The 15,612-nt window shown below is 44.2% G+C and overlaps 3 protein-coding genes across 8 annotated transcripts; 2 read left to right on the plus strand and 1 right to left on the minus strand.

Annotated features, from left to right (window-relative positions):
* Positions 1-796: 796 nt before the first annotated feature.
* CDKB1;2 (cyclin-dependent kinase B1;2) lies at positions 797-5,116 on the plus strand. The gene is made up of 8 exons (XM_078580377.1): positions 797-1,105; positions 1,200-1,344; positions 1,494-1,555; positions 3,217-3,328; positions 3,425-3,518; positions 3,741-3,810; positions 3,901-4,039; positions 4,844-5,116. Exons 1-8 carry the CDS (start codon positions 909-911, stop codon positions 4,934-4,936), a joined length of 912 nt encoding a protein of 303 aa, XP_078436503.1. The 5' UTR covers positions 797-908; the 3' UTR covers positions 4,937-5,116.
* Positions 5,117-6,550: 1,434 nt separating this feature from the next.
* Positions 6,551-12,399, plus strand: LOC144706335 (uncharacterized). Of its 6 annotated transcripts, none has more exons than XR_013582231.1 (4): positions 6,551-6,922; positions 10,242-10,544; positions 10,692-10,779; positions 11,666-11,717. XR_013582231.1 is itself a non-coding variant. In XM_078579242.1 (3 exons), exons 1-2 carry the CDS (start codon positions 6,621-6,623, stop codon positions 10,540-10,542), a joined length of 603 nt encoding a protein of 200 aa, XP_078435368.1. In that variant the 5' UTR covers positions 6,551-6,620; the 3' UTR covers positions 10,543-10,544; positions 11,666-11,806. The 6 variants fall into 6 exon arrangements, 4 of the variants coding, with proteins under 4 accessions (XP_078435368.1, XP_078435366.1, XP_078435365.1 ...); XR_013582232.1 differs by having other exon boundaries at positions 10,696-10,779; positions 11,666-11,697; XM_078579242.1 differs by lacking the exon at positions 10,692-10,779 and having other exon boundaries at positions 11,666-11,806.
* On the minus strand, positions 12,361-14,876 carry LOC144706334 (hydroxyproline-rich glycoprotein family protein). Its single transcript, XM_078579238.1, has 6 exons — positions 14,526-14,876; positions 14,169-14,245; positions 12,959-13,024; positions 12,819-12,893; positions 12,661-12,735; positions 12,361-12,587 (listed from the first exon to the last, which is right to left on the minus strand). The coding sequence occupies exons 1-6, from the start codon at positions 14,848-14,850 to the stop codon at positions 12,432-12,434; spliced, it is 774 nt and encodes a 257-aa protein (XP_078435364.1). The 5' UTR covers positions 14,851-14,876; the 3' UTR covers positions 12,361-12,431.
* Positions 14,877-15,612: the final 736 nt, after the last annotated feature.

Genomic DNA, 15,612 nt, shown 5'->3' on the forward strand with positions numbered 1-15,612 from the left:
GATTGCGATTTCCAGCTTGAGCAAATTTCTCGATAAAAAACAAGATACTATTTCTATGTAATAAGTCAATATTTTCTTTTGCAACATCGTTATGACCAAAAAGGAGTGTTTTTTTAGACTATTCCAGGGCAGTTTTTTTTACCCCTAAAGAATGTTTGTCTCATTTCCAGATAATTAAAGAAAGCTTAATAAATCAAGGGAATATTTACTGATCTGAAGATTGCAATTTCCAGCTTGAGCAATTTTCTCGATAAAAAATAAGGTAGTATTTCTATGTAATAAGTCAATATTTCCTTTTGCAACATTGTCATGACAAAAAATGAGTGTTTATCATGTTTTACATTTATCTCCCACTAGAAAGGATAAAACTGTGATCAGTCATAGAAATCCAGAGTCCGTAGAAAAATAAATAAATTCAAAACGCAACGAAAGTGAATTATGTTTTTTTTTAAGTAGACTTCATGGAATTTATGAGGAAATTTATCGATGAAAAGATTCTATTAGCAGTATTCGAAGGCGGCTGAGCCGAGTATTTTTTATATTTTAATGAATTTATAAAGGAAATTTAACAGTCTTAGAAAGTCACGAAAAACAAGTTTCTCCTAACTCGGGATAAATCAGAATAAAAATCAACCAGTCTTATATTAATCGACCAAACTTATAAATGAATAGAACTAACTGTTCTTGATTATGTCTTGTTGGATACAACGGTCATAAGAGTGCGGGTCCCACAGCCACGTGTCCTTTTCAAAATTTGAAAAAGAGAAAACGGCAATCTTTCGACCGTTGAAGAATCGGCCCAAATAGCCCAACAGATCTGGTCTTCGTCTTCGATCTCTTCTTCTCTTCAAAGGAATTGCAGAGGAGGAAGAAGAAGAAGAAGACGAAGACCCCAGAAACCCTAGGCCATGGACAAGTACGAGAAGCTCGAGAAGGTGGGAGAGGGCACGTACGGGAAGGTGTACAAGGCCGTGGACAAGGCCACGGGCAATCTCGTCGCGCTCAAGAAGACTCGCCTCGAGATGGACGAAGAAGGCATCCCCCCCACCGCCCTCCGCGAGATCTCCCTCCTTCAATTGCTCTCCAAGAGCATCTATGTCGTCAGGTTAACGGCCGCGGTTTGTTTTCGGCAATTCGAGAAGAGAATTTTGGTTTTTTTTAATGTTTTTTTTTGTTTTTTTTTGGTGTTGGATCTTCAGATTGCTCTGCGTGGAGCACGTGGACAAGAACGGGAAGCCGGTGTTGTACCTGGTGTTCGAGTATCTTGATACGGATCTGAAGAAATTCATTGATTCTCATCGCCGGTGCGCTAATCCGAGGCCTCTGCCTCCGCAAGTGATCAAGGTTTGGCTCGTTCTTGGGTTTTTTTTTTGAAATTAATTCTGGTGAATTGAGGGTTTGCGTTCGCTTGATTTTTTTGGGGTTTTTTCTGATTTGAGCTGTGATTGTGATGGGTCTGAGAACTTATCCTTGTCTTGTGATGTTACTCGCAGAGCTTCCTTTTTCAGCTGTGCAAAGGAGTTGCCCACTGCCATAGCCATGGTGTGCTTCACAGGTCGGATCTCTCTCTCTCTCTCTCTCTCTCTCTCTCTCTCTCTCATGCACACTCACAAAAAACAAACACACGCACATACACACACCTGTCTCTTTCTCTCTCTCTCTCTCTCTCATGCACACTCACAAAAAACAAACACACGCACATACACACACCTGTCTCTCTCTCTCTCTCTCATGCACACTCACAAAAAACAAACACACGCACATACACACACCTGTCTCTTTCTCTCTCTCTCTCACACAATTCTTTGTTTCTCTCTCTCTCACAAACACACAATTCTCTGTTTCTCTCTCATCTCTCTCTCATTTCTGTCTCTATATCTCTCTTTCTCACACACAATTCGCTGTTTCTCTCTCACATCAATCTCTATATCTCTCTCTCACAGAATTCTCTGTTTCTCTCTCATTTCTCTCTCTCACATCAATCTCTATATCTCTCTCTCATAGAATTCTCTGTTTCTCTCTCATCTCTCTCCCTCTCTCACATCTCTGTCTCTATCTCTCTCTCCCACACACAATTCTATGTTTCTCTCTCATCTCTCTCTCACATCTCTGTCTCTATATCTCTCTCTCATACAATTCTCTGTTTCTCTCTCATCTCTCTCCCTCTCTCACATCTCTGTCTCTATATCTCTCTGTCACACACAATTCTATGTTTCTCTCTCATCTCTCTCTCTCACATCTCTGTCTCTATATCTCTCTCTCTAATATAATTCTCTGTTTCTCTCATCTCTGTCTCGCACATCTCTGTCTCTATAATCTATATCTCTCTCTCATACAATTCTCTGTTTCTCTCTCGTCTCTCTCTCGCACATCTCTGTCTCTATATCTCTCTCTCTTACACCATTCTCTGTTTCTTTCTCATCTCTCTCTCGGACATCTCTGCCTCTACATCTCTCTCTCACACACAATTCTCTATTTCTCTCTCATCTCTCTCTCGCACATATCTGTCTCTATCTCTCTCTTTCTCACACACAGTTCTCTATTTCTCTCTCATCTCTCTCTCGCACATCTCTGTCTCTATCTCTCTCTCTCACACACACAATTCTCTATTTCTCTCTCATCTCTCTCTCGCACATATCTGTCTCTATCTCTCTCTTTCTCACACACAGTTCTCTATTTCTCTCTCATCTCTCTCTTGCACATCTCTGTCTCTATCTCTCTCTCTCACACACACAATTCTCTGTTTCTCTCTCTCCTCTCGCTCTCTCACGCACACCCGTCTCTTTCTCTCTCAGACAGACATATCCCTCTCTCTTTCTACCTCTCCCTCTCTCTCTCTCGCTCTTTCTCTTTGCAGTTCTCTCTCTCTATATATCTATATGTTTCTCTCTCCCTCTCTCGCTCTGTCGCTCTTTCACTTTGCATTTCTCTCTCTCTCTCTCTCTATATCTATATCTTTCTCTCTCCCTCTGTCGCTCTTTCTGTTTGCATTTCTCTAGATAAGTATATATTCATATATATATATATATATCTATCTAATTATCTATATTTCTCCCTCTCTCACTCTCCTTATATATGAATCTCTCTCACTCTGTTGAGTTTTTCTCTGTCTCTTTCATTTCAATCTCTCCTCCATTTTAATCTCTCTATCTATCGATCTATCTCTCCATCTTTCTCTCCAATTAAAGAAACATGGGTGGGAAACATGAACTGCAGGGATCTAAAGCCTCAGAATCTGTTGGTGGACAAGGATAAAGGCATATTGAAGATCGCAGATCTCGGTCTTGGCAGAGCTTTCACTGTTCCTCTCAAGAGCTACACCCACGAAGTCTCTTTCCCTCAATCTCTCGATCATCTTTCCTCTTTTAATTTTTCTTTCCTATTAATTTTTTTCCCGTTTTTTTTATTTATTTCTGCTGAACAGATTGTCACACTCTGGTACAGAGCTCCGGAGGTTCTCCTCGGAACCACTCATTATTCTACCGGAGTTGACATCTGGTCTGTCGGATGCATCTTTGGTAAGTTATTATTGTCAAATTTCAATTCTCTCTTCCAAAAATTATTACCCAAAAATTAAAACCCACTGAGTGTGTTTTTGCCAATAAAAAAAACTTTATTATGGTGTCCAGTAAAAATTCAAAAAATCAGCCTACTTCGTTTCTCAGGGATATCTTAGAACTGAAAATCAGTCAAAATTCAAATAATACACTTTATGGTTCTAAAACATAATTCATGAGCAGCTGAGATGTCGAGACGGCAAGCTCTCTTCCCTGGCGATTCGGAGTTGCAGCAGCTTCTCCAAATCTTCAAGTGATCTCTCTTCCGCTTTCTCTCAGCGTTGACCTATGTTATAATTGTTGACCTTTACATTGACTTTGACGTTGACTTTACATGGAAAAGGTTGATGGGGACGCCAACGGAGGAGCAGTGGCCGGGTGTGAGCTCATTGCGGGATTGGCACGAGTACCCGCGGTGGAAGCCACAGCCTTTGGCACGTGCCGTTCCTTCTCTTGAACCTGAGGGCGTTGACCTACTCTCTGTAAGTTCACCTCCAATTTTCGAGATAAAAATCAAATTTTATGAATTTTCTTTTAATTTTAGAGATCTATAATAATAATGTTATCAGTTAACTTTTCCTCTCTCGAAATATTTGGAGATCTCACCCTCTCTCTATCTGTTTTTTGTTCTTTCTTTCCATCTCTTTCTCTCTGCCTCCCCCTCTTTCTACCGACATCCTTATCTATATATCTCTCTGCCTCTCTATCTGATGTCTATTTCTGTTTTTCGCTCTTTATTTCTATCTCTATCTCTCCGTCTCTGTCTCTACGTCCATCACTACTATCTCAATCTCTATCTCCATCCATATATTTTTTTCTGTTTATTTCTTTAGCTTGGATCTATATTTCTTTATCTCTATTTCCATCCATATGTTTTTTTTTTTTCTGTTTGTTTCTTTACCTTGGAACTATATATCTATATTTCTTTATCTCTATCTCCATCCATATGTTTTTTTTCTGATGATTTCTTTACCTTGGAACTATATATCTATATTTTTTTATCTCTATCTCCATCCATATATTCCGTTTATTTCTTTCTTTACCTTGGATCTATATATCTATATATCTTTATCTCTATCTCCATCCATATATATTTTTTCTGTTTGTTTCTTTACCTTGGAACTATATATCTATATTTTTTATCTCCATCTCCATCCATGTATTTTTTTTTTCGTTTATTTCTTTACCTTGGATCTATATATCTATTATTTGTTTATCTCAATCTCTCTCCCCATATTCTCTTCATGTCATCTTTGTTTTTATCTCTATCTCCTTCACACATGCAGAGGATGCTTGCATACGATCCTGCTAGGAGGATATCTGCGAAGGAGGCGATGAATCATTCCTACTTCGACAATCTTGACAAGTCTCAATTCTGAAGGCGCGTCGTTGACCAGGCAACACTCCCAGTTGTCTGCTGTTGACTTTTAGTTGACTTCCTTGTATGTCACTCACGTCAATATTGCCCAATGACCCATCCGTTCGTTGACTTTCTTTTAATGTGGGCCCACTTCAGCCCACTATAAAGTCTCATGTGACATGAGTATAAGTTTATAGAACTTGTCAAGTTCTGATAATATTATGACGTAGGACAGCTAGGGAAAAGGGCGACTGAGGAGATGGATAGGACAACGATGGAAGGAGGGTACTAACGGGTTTGGTAAGATGGATAAAACAGACCACAGAAATCCACGCGATCGAATTCGGAATTTAAAACCGATGAAATACTGCTGGTGCAGTCCCGTTCCTCGTCGAGGGCGGGAGTACTGTCTTCAACCACCGCGACGATGCCGAAGCACCAAATCCAATACACAAATTCACGTCACGAGGAAATCTCACGATTGATAGAATTTTAGGGAATTCCAAATCAAATCAAATCTGTCATCGGTGGAGGATTCTTGCGGAATACTGGACGAAGAACACGTCGACACGAAAGAGTTCATGCATACCTCGGCACCGAAGTGCATGAAGAGGCTGCGGTGAATTCTGGTCGTGACGAGACTGGACGATCCGAGCGTTGTATGGCCCACTGGACGAGAAGATCTGGACGTTCCAGGCGTTGAGCGGCACTGGCAAAGAGACGTTCCGCGCTTCAGTGGCCGGAGTGCTTGGGCGTGGGGCATCGTTGGCGAGATGATTGATGTGCGCTTCGACAGGGTGTCGCAGATCCAACTGCGCGTTCAGTCGCCTCCTCGCAGGGTTCGGGGCAGCACCCCGGAACCTAAACGGTATGCGCCGCGGTAAGAAGCTTCGAGGGCGTCCGGAAGCTCTGGTGACGGGCGCGCCGCGTGCGCGGGCAGCTCTGGATGGGCAGGCTGGGGCGATCCCTGGGCAGGCGGCCTGGCGGCCTATGCAGCCTTGGGTGCCCTTAGGCTGTCTTGGGGAGGCCTGAGGACGGTCCTGGACGGGCAGCCGAGGGCTGTCCTGGGCGAGCGGCGACGGCGATCGGAGAAAGCGACGTAAGACATCGACGGCGGAGGTGGCGGTGGAGATCGGAGAAAGCGAGCAGGAGGCTAGGGTTGGGGCAAGTACTCCAAGAAGAGAAAGATAACTCAATTCTTGAAATAAACTTGCCTAATTGTTTCTTGAAACAAAGGCCTATACATATAGGCCTTGGAGGAAAGAGAAAATACAAGTAACTAAAAATAAAGACGAGGGACGTGGTTAGTGTCACGTCAAGGGGCAGTTGTTGATCTGCGTTTGGCGATGTGTCATGATGTGTGAAGAGGCGTGCGTGCTTGGAGACATGCGTGGAGACGCGCGTGGAGATGGCGGCATGTCTTCGGCGGTCTTGTTGACTTGAGATGATAGTGGCATCTCTGTAGTGGAGGCGTTGACTTCGGTTGACAGTGGTGACGTGTCCGGTGTCGATGCGTTGGCGTCGTCACCATATTAATTGTCATAATTGGAAGTGATGGACCAGTTTAAGGAACGTGATGAGTGGAGGGACATGTGACACAATATAACATACCTTAAATAAAGAGTTTGTTACGGTTAAACGGTCGTCGCATATTCTTCATTCTATTTGTCCGTCGTCTTCTAGGGTTCTCCGTTGGGAGATGCATGCTACAGATGAAGCTTCCCAAGATCAGCAAAGCTAGCGGCAAGAGATTGAAGATCTGCATCGTTGCATCTGCGATCTGCATTGTTCTTGTTGTTTTCATTCTCGGTTTCACCGTGTTTCGTCCTCGCCACGCGATCACCGTCGTCAATGGCTTCTCCATCGGCGATGTCGAGCTCGGGAACACGTCTTCCGACTTCGGCGTCGACCTCAACGCCACTGTCCTCATCGATATCTCCATCAGGAACCCTAACCACGCCAGATTCATCTATCCGAGCGGCGGCACGGCGGAGATCTTTTACAGGTCTTGAAAAATAGAATGCGAGAGGAGTTTCCTTGCACAATTTCGGATTACCGCCGTGGATTAATTGTTTTTCGTATGGATTTTTACTTGAATCGTCATTTCTCTGATTCATTGACCTGCAGAGTGAGCTTGCGCAGATGGATTTTCTTACACAAACTATGCATCATGATAGTTCTCCGTACATAAAATATATAGATAAATGCTTTGTCCAATTCTACTGTTATAATTTCCTCCGTGATTCATAGATCAACCTTGCGTTGACTTCCGAGGATTGAGCGTGTTCTTCGCATCGCATGCCTAGTGGAACTTTCCGTCACAAACGGCATTGATTAATTTTTAACCTATTTCGTCATTCATTAATTCATATTTTTTCTTTTTTTATTTAAATTCTTATTATTGATCTTGTTCTTATTTTAAAATTTTATTCCTATTCTTATTCTTTATTCTTAGTTCGGCTTGTATAATATTTATTATTCTTATTCTTATTCCTTATCTGTATTCTTATTCTTTGCTATTAATTTTAAGTTTAAATTATTTTGTTCTTATTTAATGCTAACCTTATTCTATTCTAATTCTTGTTTTTATTCTAATTCTTATTTCCAGCTTTTCATTCTTATTGTTATTCTTTTATTTATTTCGTATTTGTTATTCTTATTCTCATGCTTTTCCTCAATTTTTATTTCCATTCTTTTTCATATATATTTTTAATTTAAAATTCGAATTTAATTTCAGTCTAATCTTAATCTCATTTATACTTATGCTCCTTCTTATTCTATTTTAATATTTTAATTACTTTTATATTTTCTATTTGTTACTATTTTCTTGTTTTATTTGACTTTTACATACAATTAGTTTTTTGTGAAAATTTCACAGTTGACTGGTATCTGGTTTGAGAGTGTCAAACCAGATAAATTTCAGGGGAACTCTAGCTGGCGTGGCGGCAGTCCCGCCAGGAGAGATTAATTTTTAGCCTATTTCGTCATTCATTAATTCATATTTTTATTTACATTCTTATTATTGTTCTTGTTCTTCTTATTTTTAACTTCTATTTGTATTTTTATTCTTTATTCTTAGTTCGGCTTGTATAACATTTATTATTCTTATTTTTATTTTAATTCGTATTCCTTATCTGTATTCTTATTTAATTTTAGTTTTAAATTATTTTTTCGACCCTGCTACGCGGGCAACCGGTTGCCCCAAAGGAATCTTGGGCAACCGGGACATGTGGAAAAAGAACTCCGGAAAAATATGGTTTATTTCATTTCTCCGGCGAAAATACGCTCGTCTGGCGATTCTCCAAGGCCCGGCGATTCTCCGGCGAAACAACCCTGGCAATTCTCCGGCGAAACAACTGTGGCGATTCTCCGGCAAAACAACCCTGGCGATTCTCCGGCGATTCTCCAGCCTCTGGAAAGCCCCATTTCATTTCCCAATATTCTCTCTCTCGCCCATTTCATTTTCCTTATTCTCTCTGGTGACTCTGTCTTCATTTTCCTATATTCTTCTTCACATCGTTCTTCTTCTTCACCATAACGTTCTTCTTATTCTTATTCTTCTTACTCTCTCGCTCTCTCTATTCGAATTGTGTGCTGCACTCCGCTCTCTACTTTGTGTGCGTCTCACTCCTCTTCCCGCGCCTCACTCCTCGCATTGTTCTTCTTCTTCTCCGTCTTTTTCTGTGTAGCATTTCTTTTCTTTTTCTTCTTCACCATGTTCTTCTTCTTTACCATAACATTCTTCTTAGCTTATTCTTTGTACTCCTCTCTCTCTTCTCTCTCTATACATGGCATGGAAATTGGTGTGGAAATCTCTATACCATGAACGGCGGCGTGTCTCTGTAGCAATCTCTATACCAATCTGCGGATCAGAGTCTACAGAGTGAAGAAGATTTGGGGATTCGAGGCTATGGAGGCGTCGGTGGAAGGGGAAGAGAGGGTGAGGAGCCTGGGCACCTCGAAGAACATGAATTCGGCGTCTCGAAGATGACGAAGCTTTCCGCAGAATAACTCAACTTGTGTCCAGAAAAATGTGATTTCCAACTCAAGAACGATTCGAAACAGGCGCAGACCCCAAAGATGAGGAATCTCTCCACAGACTGACTCAAATTTACCGAGAAAAATTCCACTTCCAACCGCAAGAACGATTCCAAAGACTCGGATCTCAAAGATGACGGATTTTTCCGCAGGAAACCTAGAATTCGGCGTCCCGAAGATGACGAAGCTTTCCGCAGAATAACTCAAATTGTGTCCAGAAAAATGTGATTTCCAACTCAAGAACGATTCGAAACAGGCGCAGATCCCAAAGAAGAGGAATCTCTCCACAGAATGACTCAAATTTATCGAGAAAATTTCCACTTCCAACCGCAAGAACGATTCCAAAGACTCGGATCTCAAAGAAGACGGATTTCAGACAGGAAAAACACGGAGATATGGAAGAACTTGTTGACGCGGAAATTCTTGCTCTTTGTGCCGGACTCACAACTAACATCAGATGGTCGTGACCTGTGTGGGTGACACGGGTGAACCTTCAACCCTGGACCTTTCAGAAGAATAAAAAACGGGCAGAGTGCTCGACCCCGATGAAGCATCGCCAAAGAACAAGTCGGAGAGATAGTTGCCGAGCTCGTCGGGTGTGAACCGCAAGACGGAGGACAAATCTCTGTCCTCGATCTGCATGTTCGCAGCGGCCTCGTGCAAGCTTTCGTATGCAGGGATCAGCTTACAGTGATGCTGGAGTGGTGATTTAGTATGCCGGAGTGGTGATGCCGACGGTGATGTCACCCTCGACGGTGTTGGAGAAGAAGGCGGCGGCTGTGGTGACGGGTGGCGGGGCTTTCCGGAGGCTGGAGAATCGCCGGGAAGAGAGAGGAACATATAGTAAAATGAAATGGGCGAGAGAGAGCGCGAAAGAAGAGCGCCAAAAAAAATTGGCCAACCGGTTGGTCCAATCCTGGGACGACACGTAGTTTTTTTTCCACGTGTCCCGGTTGCCCAAGATTCGACGGGGGCAACTGGTTGCCCGCGTAGCAGAGTCGTTATTTTTTTAATGCTAACCTTATTCTATGCTAAATATTATATTTTTTCTAATTCTTATTGCCAGCTTTTCATTCTTATTATTATTTTTTTATTTTTTCTTATTCGTTATTTTTTTTTCTGCTGCTCCTTCCTATTTTCCTTTTGTAACTTTTTAATTACTTTGATATTTTTCATTTGTTACTATTTTCTTTTTTTATTTGACTTTTACATACAATTAACTTTTATGAGAAAACTTCATAGTTGACTGGTTTGTGGTTTGAGAGTGTCAAATTAACAAATTTCAGGGGAACTCTAGCCGGCGTGGCGGCGATCCCGCCAGGGGAGATCGGCGCCGGAGAGACAATCCGGACGAACATCACCCTCACCGTGCTGGCGGCTCGCCTCATTCCCAACTCTGGCAGCATCTACGCCGACGTCCTCACCGGAGCCGTGCCGGTGATGACATCCACGAGGATCGCCGGCGACGTGGCGGTGCTCGGGATCTTCAACCTCCACACCATCACCTTCTCCACCTGCGACGTGATCTTCAGCCTCCCCAGCCGGTCAATCTCAAGCTCCACCTGCAACTACAAGACCAGACTCTGAAGGTTAGTTCATCGGACCTGGTCGTCTAATTGGGCCTTGAGAAGGTAGCCCAATAACAAACTAACCCAGCTTAGGAAGAATTATATTAGAATTGAAGGTTTTCTAGTTCAATAATTTTAGAATTGACTAAAGAGTCGGGCAATTAAAAGGCAGGGGCCCGGCGGGTGGTTGGGGCAGCGGTTAATCAGAAGTTCCCCGCGGACACGTGGGCAGCATGTCGAGAACAGGGGTCTACAAGTAATTTTCCACTTCCATCTCCCCTTGCACGTCAACTGATCAGGGACGTTAAATCAGCCCGATGAATTCCCCCCACTCATCCAAGCCTCCTGCCCTGCCGCCACTCAGTCAATTCCACCATCCCACGACCTCTATCTCTCTCTCTAACCATACCATCCTCTTTCTTCCATCTCTCTCTCTCTCTCTCTCTCTCTAACCATACCATCCTCTTTCTTCTATCTCTCTCTCTCTCTAACCATACCATCCTCTTTCTTCTATCTCTCTCTCTCTCTAACCATACCATCCTCTTTCCTCTATCTCTCTCTCTAACCATACCATCCTCTTTCTTCTATCTCTCTCTCTCTCTAACCATACCATCCTCTTTCTTCTATCTCTCTCTAACCATACCATCCTCTTTCCTCTGTCAATCTCTCTCCTCTCTAACCATACTTCCTCTCTCTTCTATCTCTCTCTCTAACCATACCACCCTCTTTCCTCTATTTCTCTCTCTTTAACCGTACCATCCTCTTTCCTCTGTCTCTCTCTCTAACCGTACCATCCTCTTTCCTCTATCTCTCTCTCTAACCATACCACTCTCTTTCCCCTATCTCTCTCTAACCGTACCATCCTCTTTCCTCTATCTCTCTCTCTAACCATACCACTCTCTTTCCCCTATCTCTCTCTCCTCCCCACCATCGTTGTATTATCTCTGTCCAGACGAGGGGGTTCTTACAGTTGGTGGCTGCCGCCGTATTAAATGGGTAGAACCACCGATCTCCTCACCCCTCTCGTCTTCCTACAAAGTACAAACTTCCCCCTTCCCCAACTCTCTCTCTATTTCACGAGATCTAGCGCAGATTCGCCGTATCTTTCTCTACATCTGGTCTGAATTTGTACCGCTTGCCAGGAAGAGATGACGGAGAGCGGGGAGATGCTGACGAAGCCGACGGCGGAAGAGGAGCGGCGGCGGCGGCGGCGCCGCCGCCTCTGCTGGGCCTGCGGAGCATGCTTAGCCGTAATCGTGATCCTGGGCGTGGTGGCGCTGGTGCTGGGCCTGGTGGTGTTCCGCGTGCGGCAACCCACGACGACGCTGGTGTCTGCTACCCCGGGGGGCATCGCACCGCGGTTCAGCCTGGCGCCGTTCAAGCTGGAGCTGAATCTGACGGTGGATATCGACCTGCTGGTGTACAACCCGAACCGCGCCTCCTTCGCCTACGCCGGCGGCGCCACCGCGTTGACCTATCGGGGGATCGACGTCGGTCAAGGGGACGTCCTCCCCGGCCGCGTGCCGGCCCGCGGGTCAACGCACCTTCTCACACGTGTGACGGTTGATGCCGCCAAGTTCCTCGAGGGCCCCGGCCTCCTCGGCGAGCTGGCCGCCGGCCGGCTCTCCCTCAACGCGTCAACCGTCGTCCCCGGACGGGTGACGCTGCTCGGGTTCGTCCACCGCCACGCCGTCACCTACAGCGACTGCGAGTTCGTCTTCGGCGTCTCGCTTCTCGCGCCTCCCGTCATCCTCCAACAGAATTGCCGCCAGCGCACCCGCGTTTGACCCGTTGACTTTTCCTCCTTCCCGTCCCTCTGTATATGCGACACGTGGCGTTTGTCCTAATAAAAAAACCCGTGTATTTTTTGTTTTTCTTTTTTTTTGGTTTTGGTTTCCTGGGCTGCTGCTACTGAGGGGCTGGGGGGAAGTTGAAACCGTTGAGCATGGGCGGTGGCGGAGGCGGCGGCAGTGTTCTCGGCAGCATCCCGTTTGTCGGGGGAGGTGGGGGGGGCGGCGGCAGCTTTACACCCTCTGCCGGCTTCAGCTTGAAGTAGAGCTGCAACTGCAGTGAAAAAAAGAACATGGGCTTACTTAGTTTGTGAAACGGCCTTGGATTTTAGGGAGAGGGAAAGAACCATGTAGGTCTTCAGGTCGGGGTCCCAGTGTGAGAAGAACTTGGGCGTTGACTTGTCAATTTCTACGCTGGGGACCTGACACAGAGAAGAAATGGGGTGAGGATTTTTTTATAAAAAAGGAATTTTTTTGGGGGGGGGTTGGACTTGGAGTGTTTGACCTTGAAGGCGATGATCTCGTAGGGCTCGGCGGCGAAGAGCAGATACTGGTATCTCCGGTCAAAGGGCTCGATTCTCTGAGAAGGAGAGATTCTGTTGGTCAACGCCAGAACCTGAAGAAAGAGGCCAACTGGGATCTTACCTGCTCGTAAGAGGACATGAATCTGTGCCTGGGCTTCGCCAGATCTTCTATTTCCGGGTACTCGATCTGTAATGCAAACAAAGGAATATCTTGTCATGAATGCATTTTTGCTGAGATATGAATTTTTGTAGTTAACTTTTATTGGTCGATGAAAGTAAAGGAAAATGAGTAGACGTTACAGAGAAGATCTTAAATACTATGAACAACGTCCCAAAGGTGATCAGATTAGCTTAAAATTTAAATGAACTTTGGGTGCTGATTTAAAGAAAAGAGGGATATGATAGGGTTTGGTTGACATTGACAAAGTCAACGTCACTGTCCTAGAATTTCCACCAAGGTCAATTACACTGATTGACGTTGACGATATAGACATTCACGGGTTTTTAACAAAAATTAGAGAACTGATGTCAACTGCCTGAGATGCCCTATCGTCGTCAACATCATCATCAAGTCACTAAAATTTGTCAATGTCATCGTCAAGCGCTAAAAAATTCTTTGACGTCGAAAAAGGATCGAGGGATATGCGATGAAAGGGAATGATAATACTTCGGACATTCACATGATTTGAGTTTTTTGGCTCTTTCTTTTGCGCATTTTCATTTGCTTGGTTTCCAGTGTTACTGCGTCGATCTTTTTAACCTTCTAATCCTTTGGATGTTTCTCTGCATTGTTTGAGTGTTTCTTGACTTTTTCCTTGCTAGGAGAAAATCCTTGTGTTTCAGCTACCACGGTCTTAAAGAGTTGACATCTTTCAACGTTTGTAAATTAAAAAAAACAAGGGTTAATCGCTAAGGTTGAACGATTAAGAGCATTTGTATCCACCTACTAAGTTCTATGAAATAGAAGTGAGAGAATTCTCTCCAGAAAAGGTTTAGACAAGTTTGAAAGAAAATCTCCTAAAGGAAAGTTTTTCAGCAGAATTTTCTTAGAATCACGGCTTCCCAAAAAGCACAAAAAAATCTAATCCCGAACTCAAATTTCAATAGCCGAGGTCAAAACTTTCAATAAACCAATCAAAGGTAAATGAAAGGTTTCTACTGTGATTTTCTGTCTCCCGTCCCTCGGAATAATTTTCACCATGATCCATAAGATGACCGCCACATATTCTCAGCACAGTAAATACTAAACGAAGAGAAATATAAAAGAACGCCTAAATTTCATAGGAAAAACTTTCAACCCAAAGAACTAATCCAAGAAATGAATTGCACACCTGAAAGAGAAGAGACCGTTGTTTGGTATCCGAATCGAACTGCTTCGTCACGCGGTACCCAGGCCTCCCGATTTTCACTGCAGCAGCAAAACCCAGATCACAAAAACCGAAAATCAATTTCAAATCAACCCAAACCCAAACCCTAGAAACCCCAAACCCTAAAAAGCAACCCAAACCCTAGAAACCCCAGAATCAACCCAGATCACACAAACCAAATCAATTTCAAATCCCTAAAAATCAACCCAAACACTAGAGACCCCAGAATCGACCCAGATCATACAAACCGAAATCAAATTCAAATCCCTAAAAATCAACCCAAACCCTAGAAACCCCACAAACCCTAGAATCAAGCCATACCGATCTTGCGCATGGGCGCAATCTTGCGCTTGTGCGGCTGGGGCTGAGCGGGGGCATCCTTGGCCTCGCGAGCGGCGCGCTTGGCGAGGTTGGTCTGGTGGCGCTTCCCCTGGGTGTGGGCGAGGTAGTTCCCTTCGTTGTTGTGGAGGGTGAGACAGAGCTTGCACTCATAGCTGCCGAGGTGATTGCGCATGAAGTAGGGGTCCTTGGCGAGATCGATCGTCTCCAGCGCGAGCCTGCGCAGCCGCTCTCTCCGATCGATGGCTTCGTTCTGCGCCGAGGCGGCCCCGCCGCTCCCCGGCTTCGATCCCCACTCTCGATCCATCTTCCAATCTCTTCTCTTCCAAAATCCCCCCCAAAAACTGGGCCTTTATCGGCATATATATAGGTCACGATCTATGACGGTGACGTTGACGGTTCTTCGATGACTGTTTAGATTATCATGCTACGTATGCTAGAGATGAAGGTGACGATGTCGATGACGAAAATGATGGATGGAGACGACAGTAGCGACAGTAGCGATGACGATAGCGGCCATGGTGGTGGTGACAGTAACGATGACGATGACGGTTATGATGGATGGAGACGACAGTAGCGATGACGTTTATGATATGGTAACGATGACGATAACGATGAGGATAACGGTTATATGATTATGATAGGTTTCTATTGAGCTCAGCGGAGCCGCCATATATTTGAGCATCTGTGCGCACTCACTTGATGTTGAGGAGTTCTTCGAATGTGGGCTGTAAGAACCCATCTAAACAACTTTTTTACTATTGAAGGTTCCTTCCTTCTCTAGTCACCCCAATAGTTCTCCGTAAAGAAAGGGAGGTGTGGAGGGAGAAAGACCTAGAGAGTGGGGAAAGAATGGAAGGGAGGCGAAGGGGAATTCATTACCAGCTGTTCTAGATCTCATTATGTAGATATTCAATATAATCATCAACATAAATGTATTACTTTGCCTTTGACATTGACTAGTCAACCTAACCAGACCGGGACTGGTCCAGATCAGACAAGGACCGAACAGGAATGGACCGGAACCAAACCGAAGTTTAGGTAAGGTTTAGGTCTTTGCTAAAAACCC

This window comes from Wolffia australiana, chromosome 8 (assembly GCF_029677425.1).
Source record: "Wolffia australiana isolate 7733 chromosome 8, ASM2967742v1".
Classification (NCBI taxonomy): domain Eukaryota; kingdom Viridiplantae; phylum Streptophyta; class Magnoliopsida; order Alismatales; family Araceae; genus Wolffia; species Wolffia australiana.

Coding starts and splice junctions, on each gene's coding strand:
- LOC144706335 (XM_078579240.1), top strand. CDS start 11,672: ATGACGGAGAGCGGGGAGATGCTGACGAAGCCGACGGCGGAAGAGGAG.
- LOC144706334 (XM_078579238.1), bottom strand. CDS start 14,850: ATGGATCGAGAGTGGGGATCGAAGCCGGGGAGCGGCGGGGCCGCCTCG. Junction 13,025..14,168: donor AACGGTCTCTTCTCTTTCAG/GTGTGCAATTCA, acceptor TTTGCATTACAG/ATCGAGTACCCGGAAATAGA. Junction 12,588..12,660: donor CCGACCTGAAGACCTACATG/GTTCTTTCCCTC, acceptor TTTTCACTGCAG/TTGCAGCTCTACTTCAAGCT.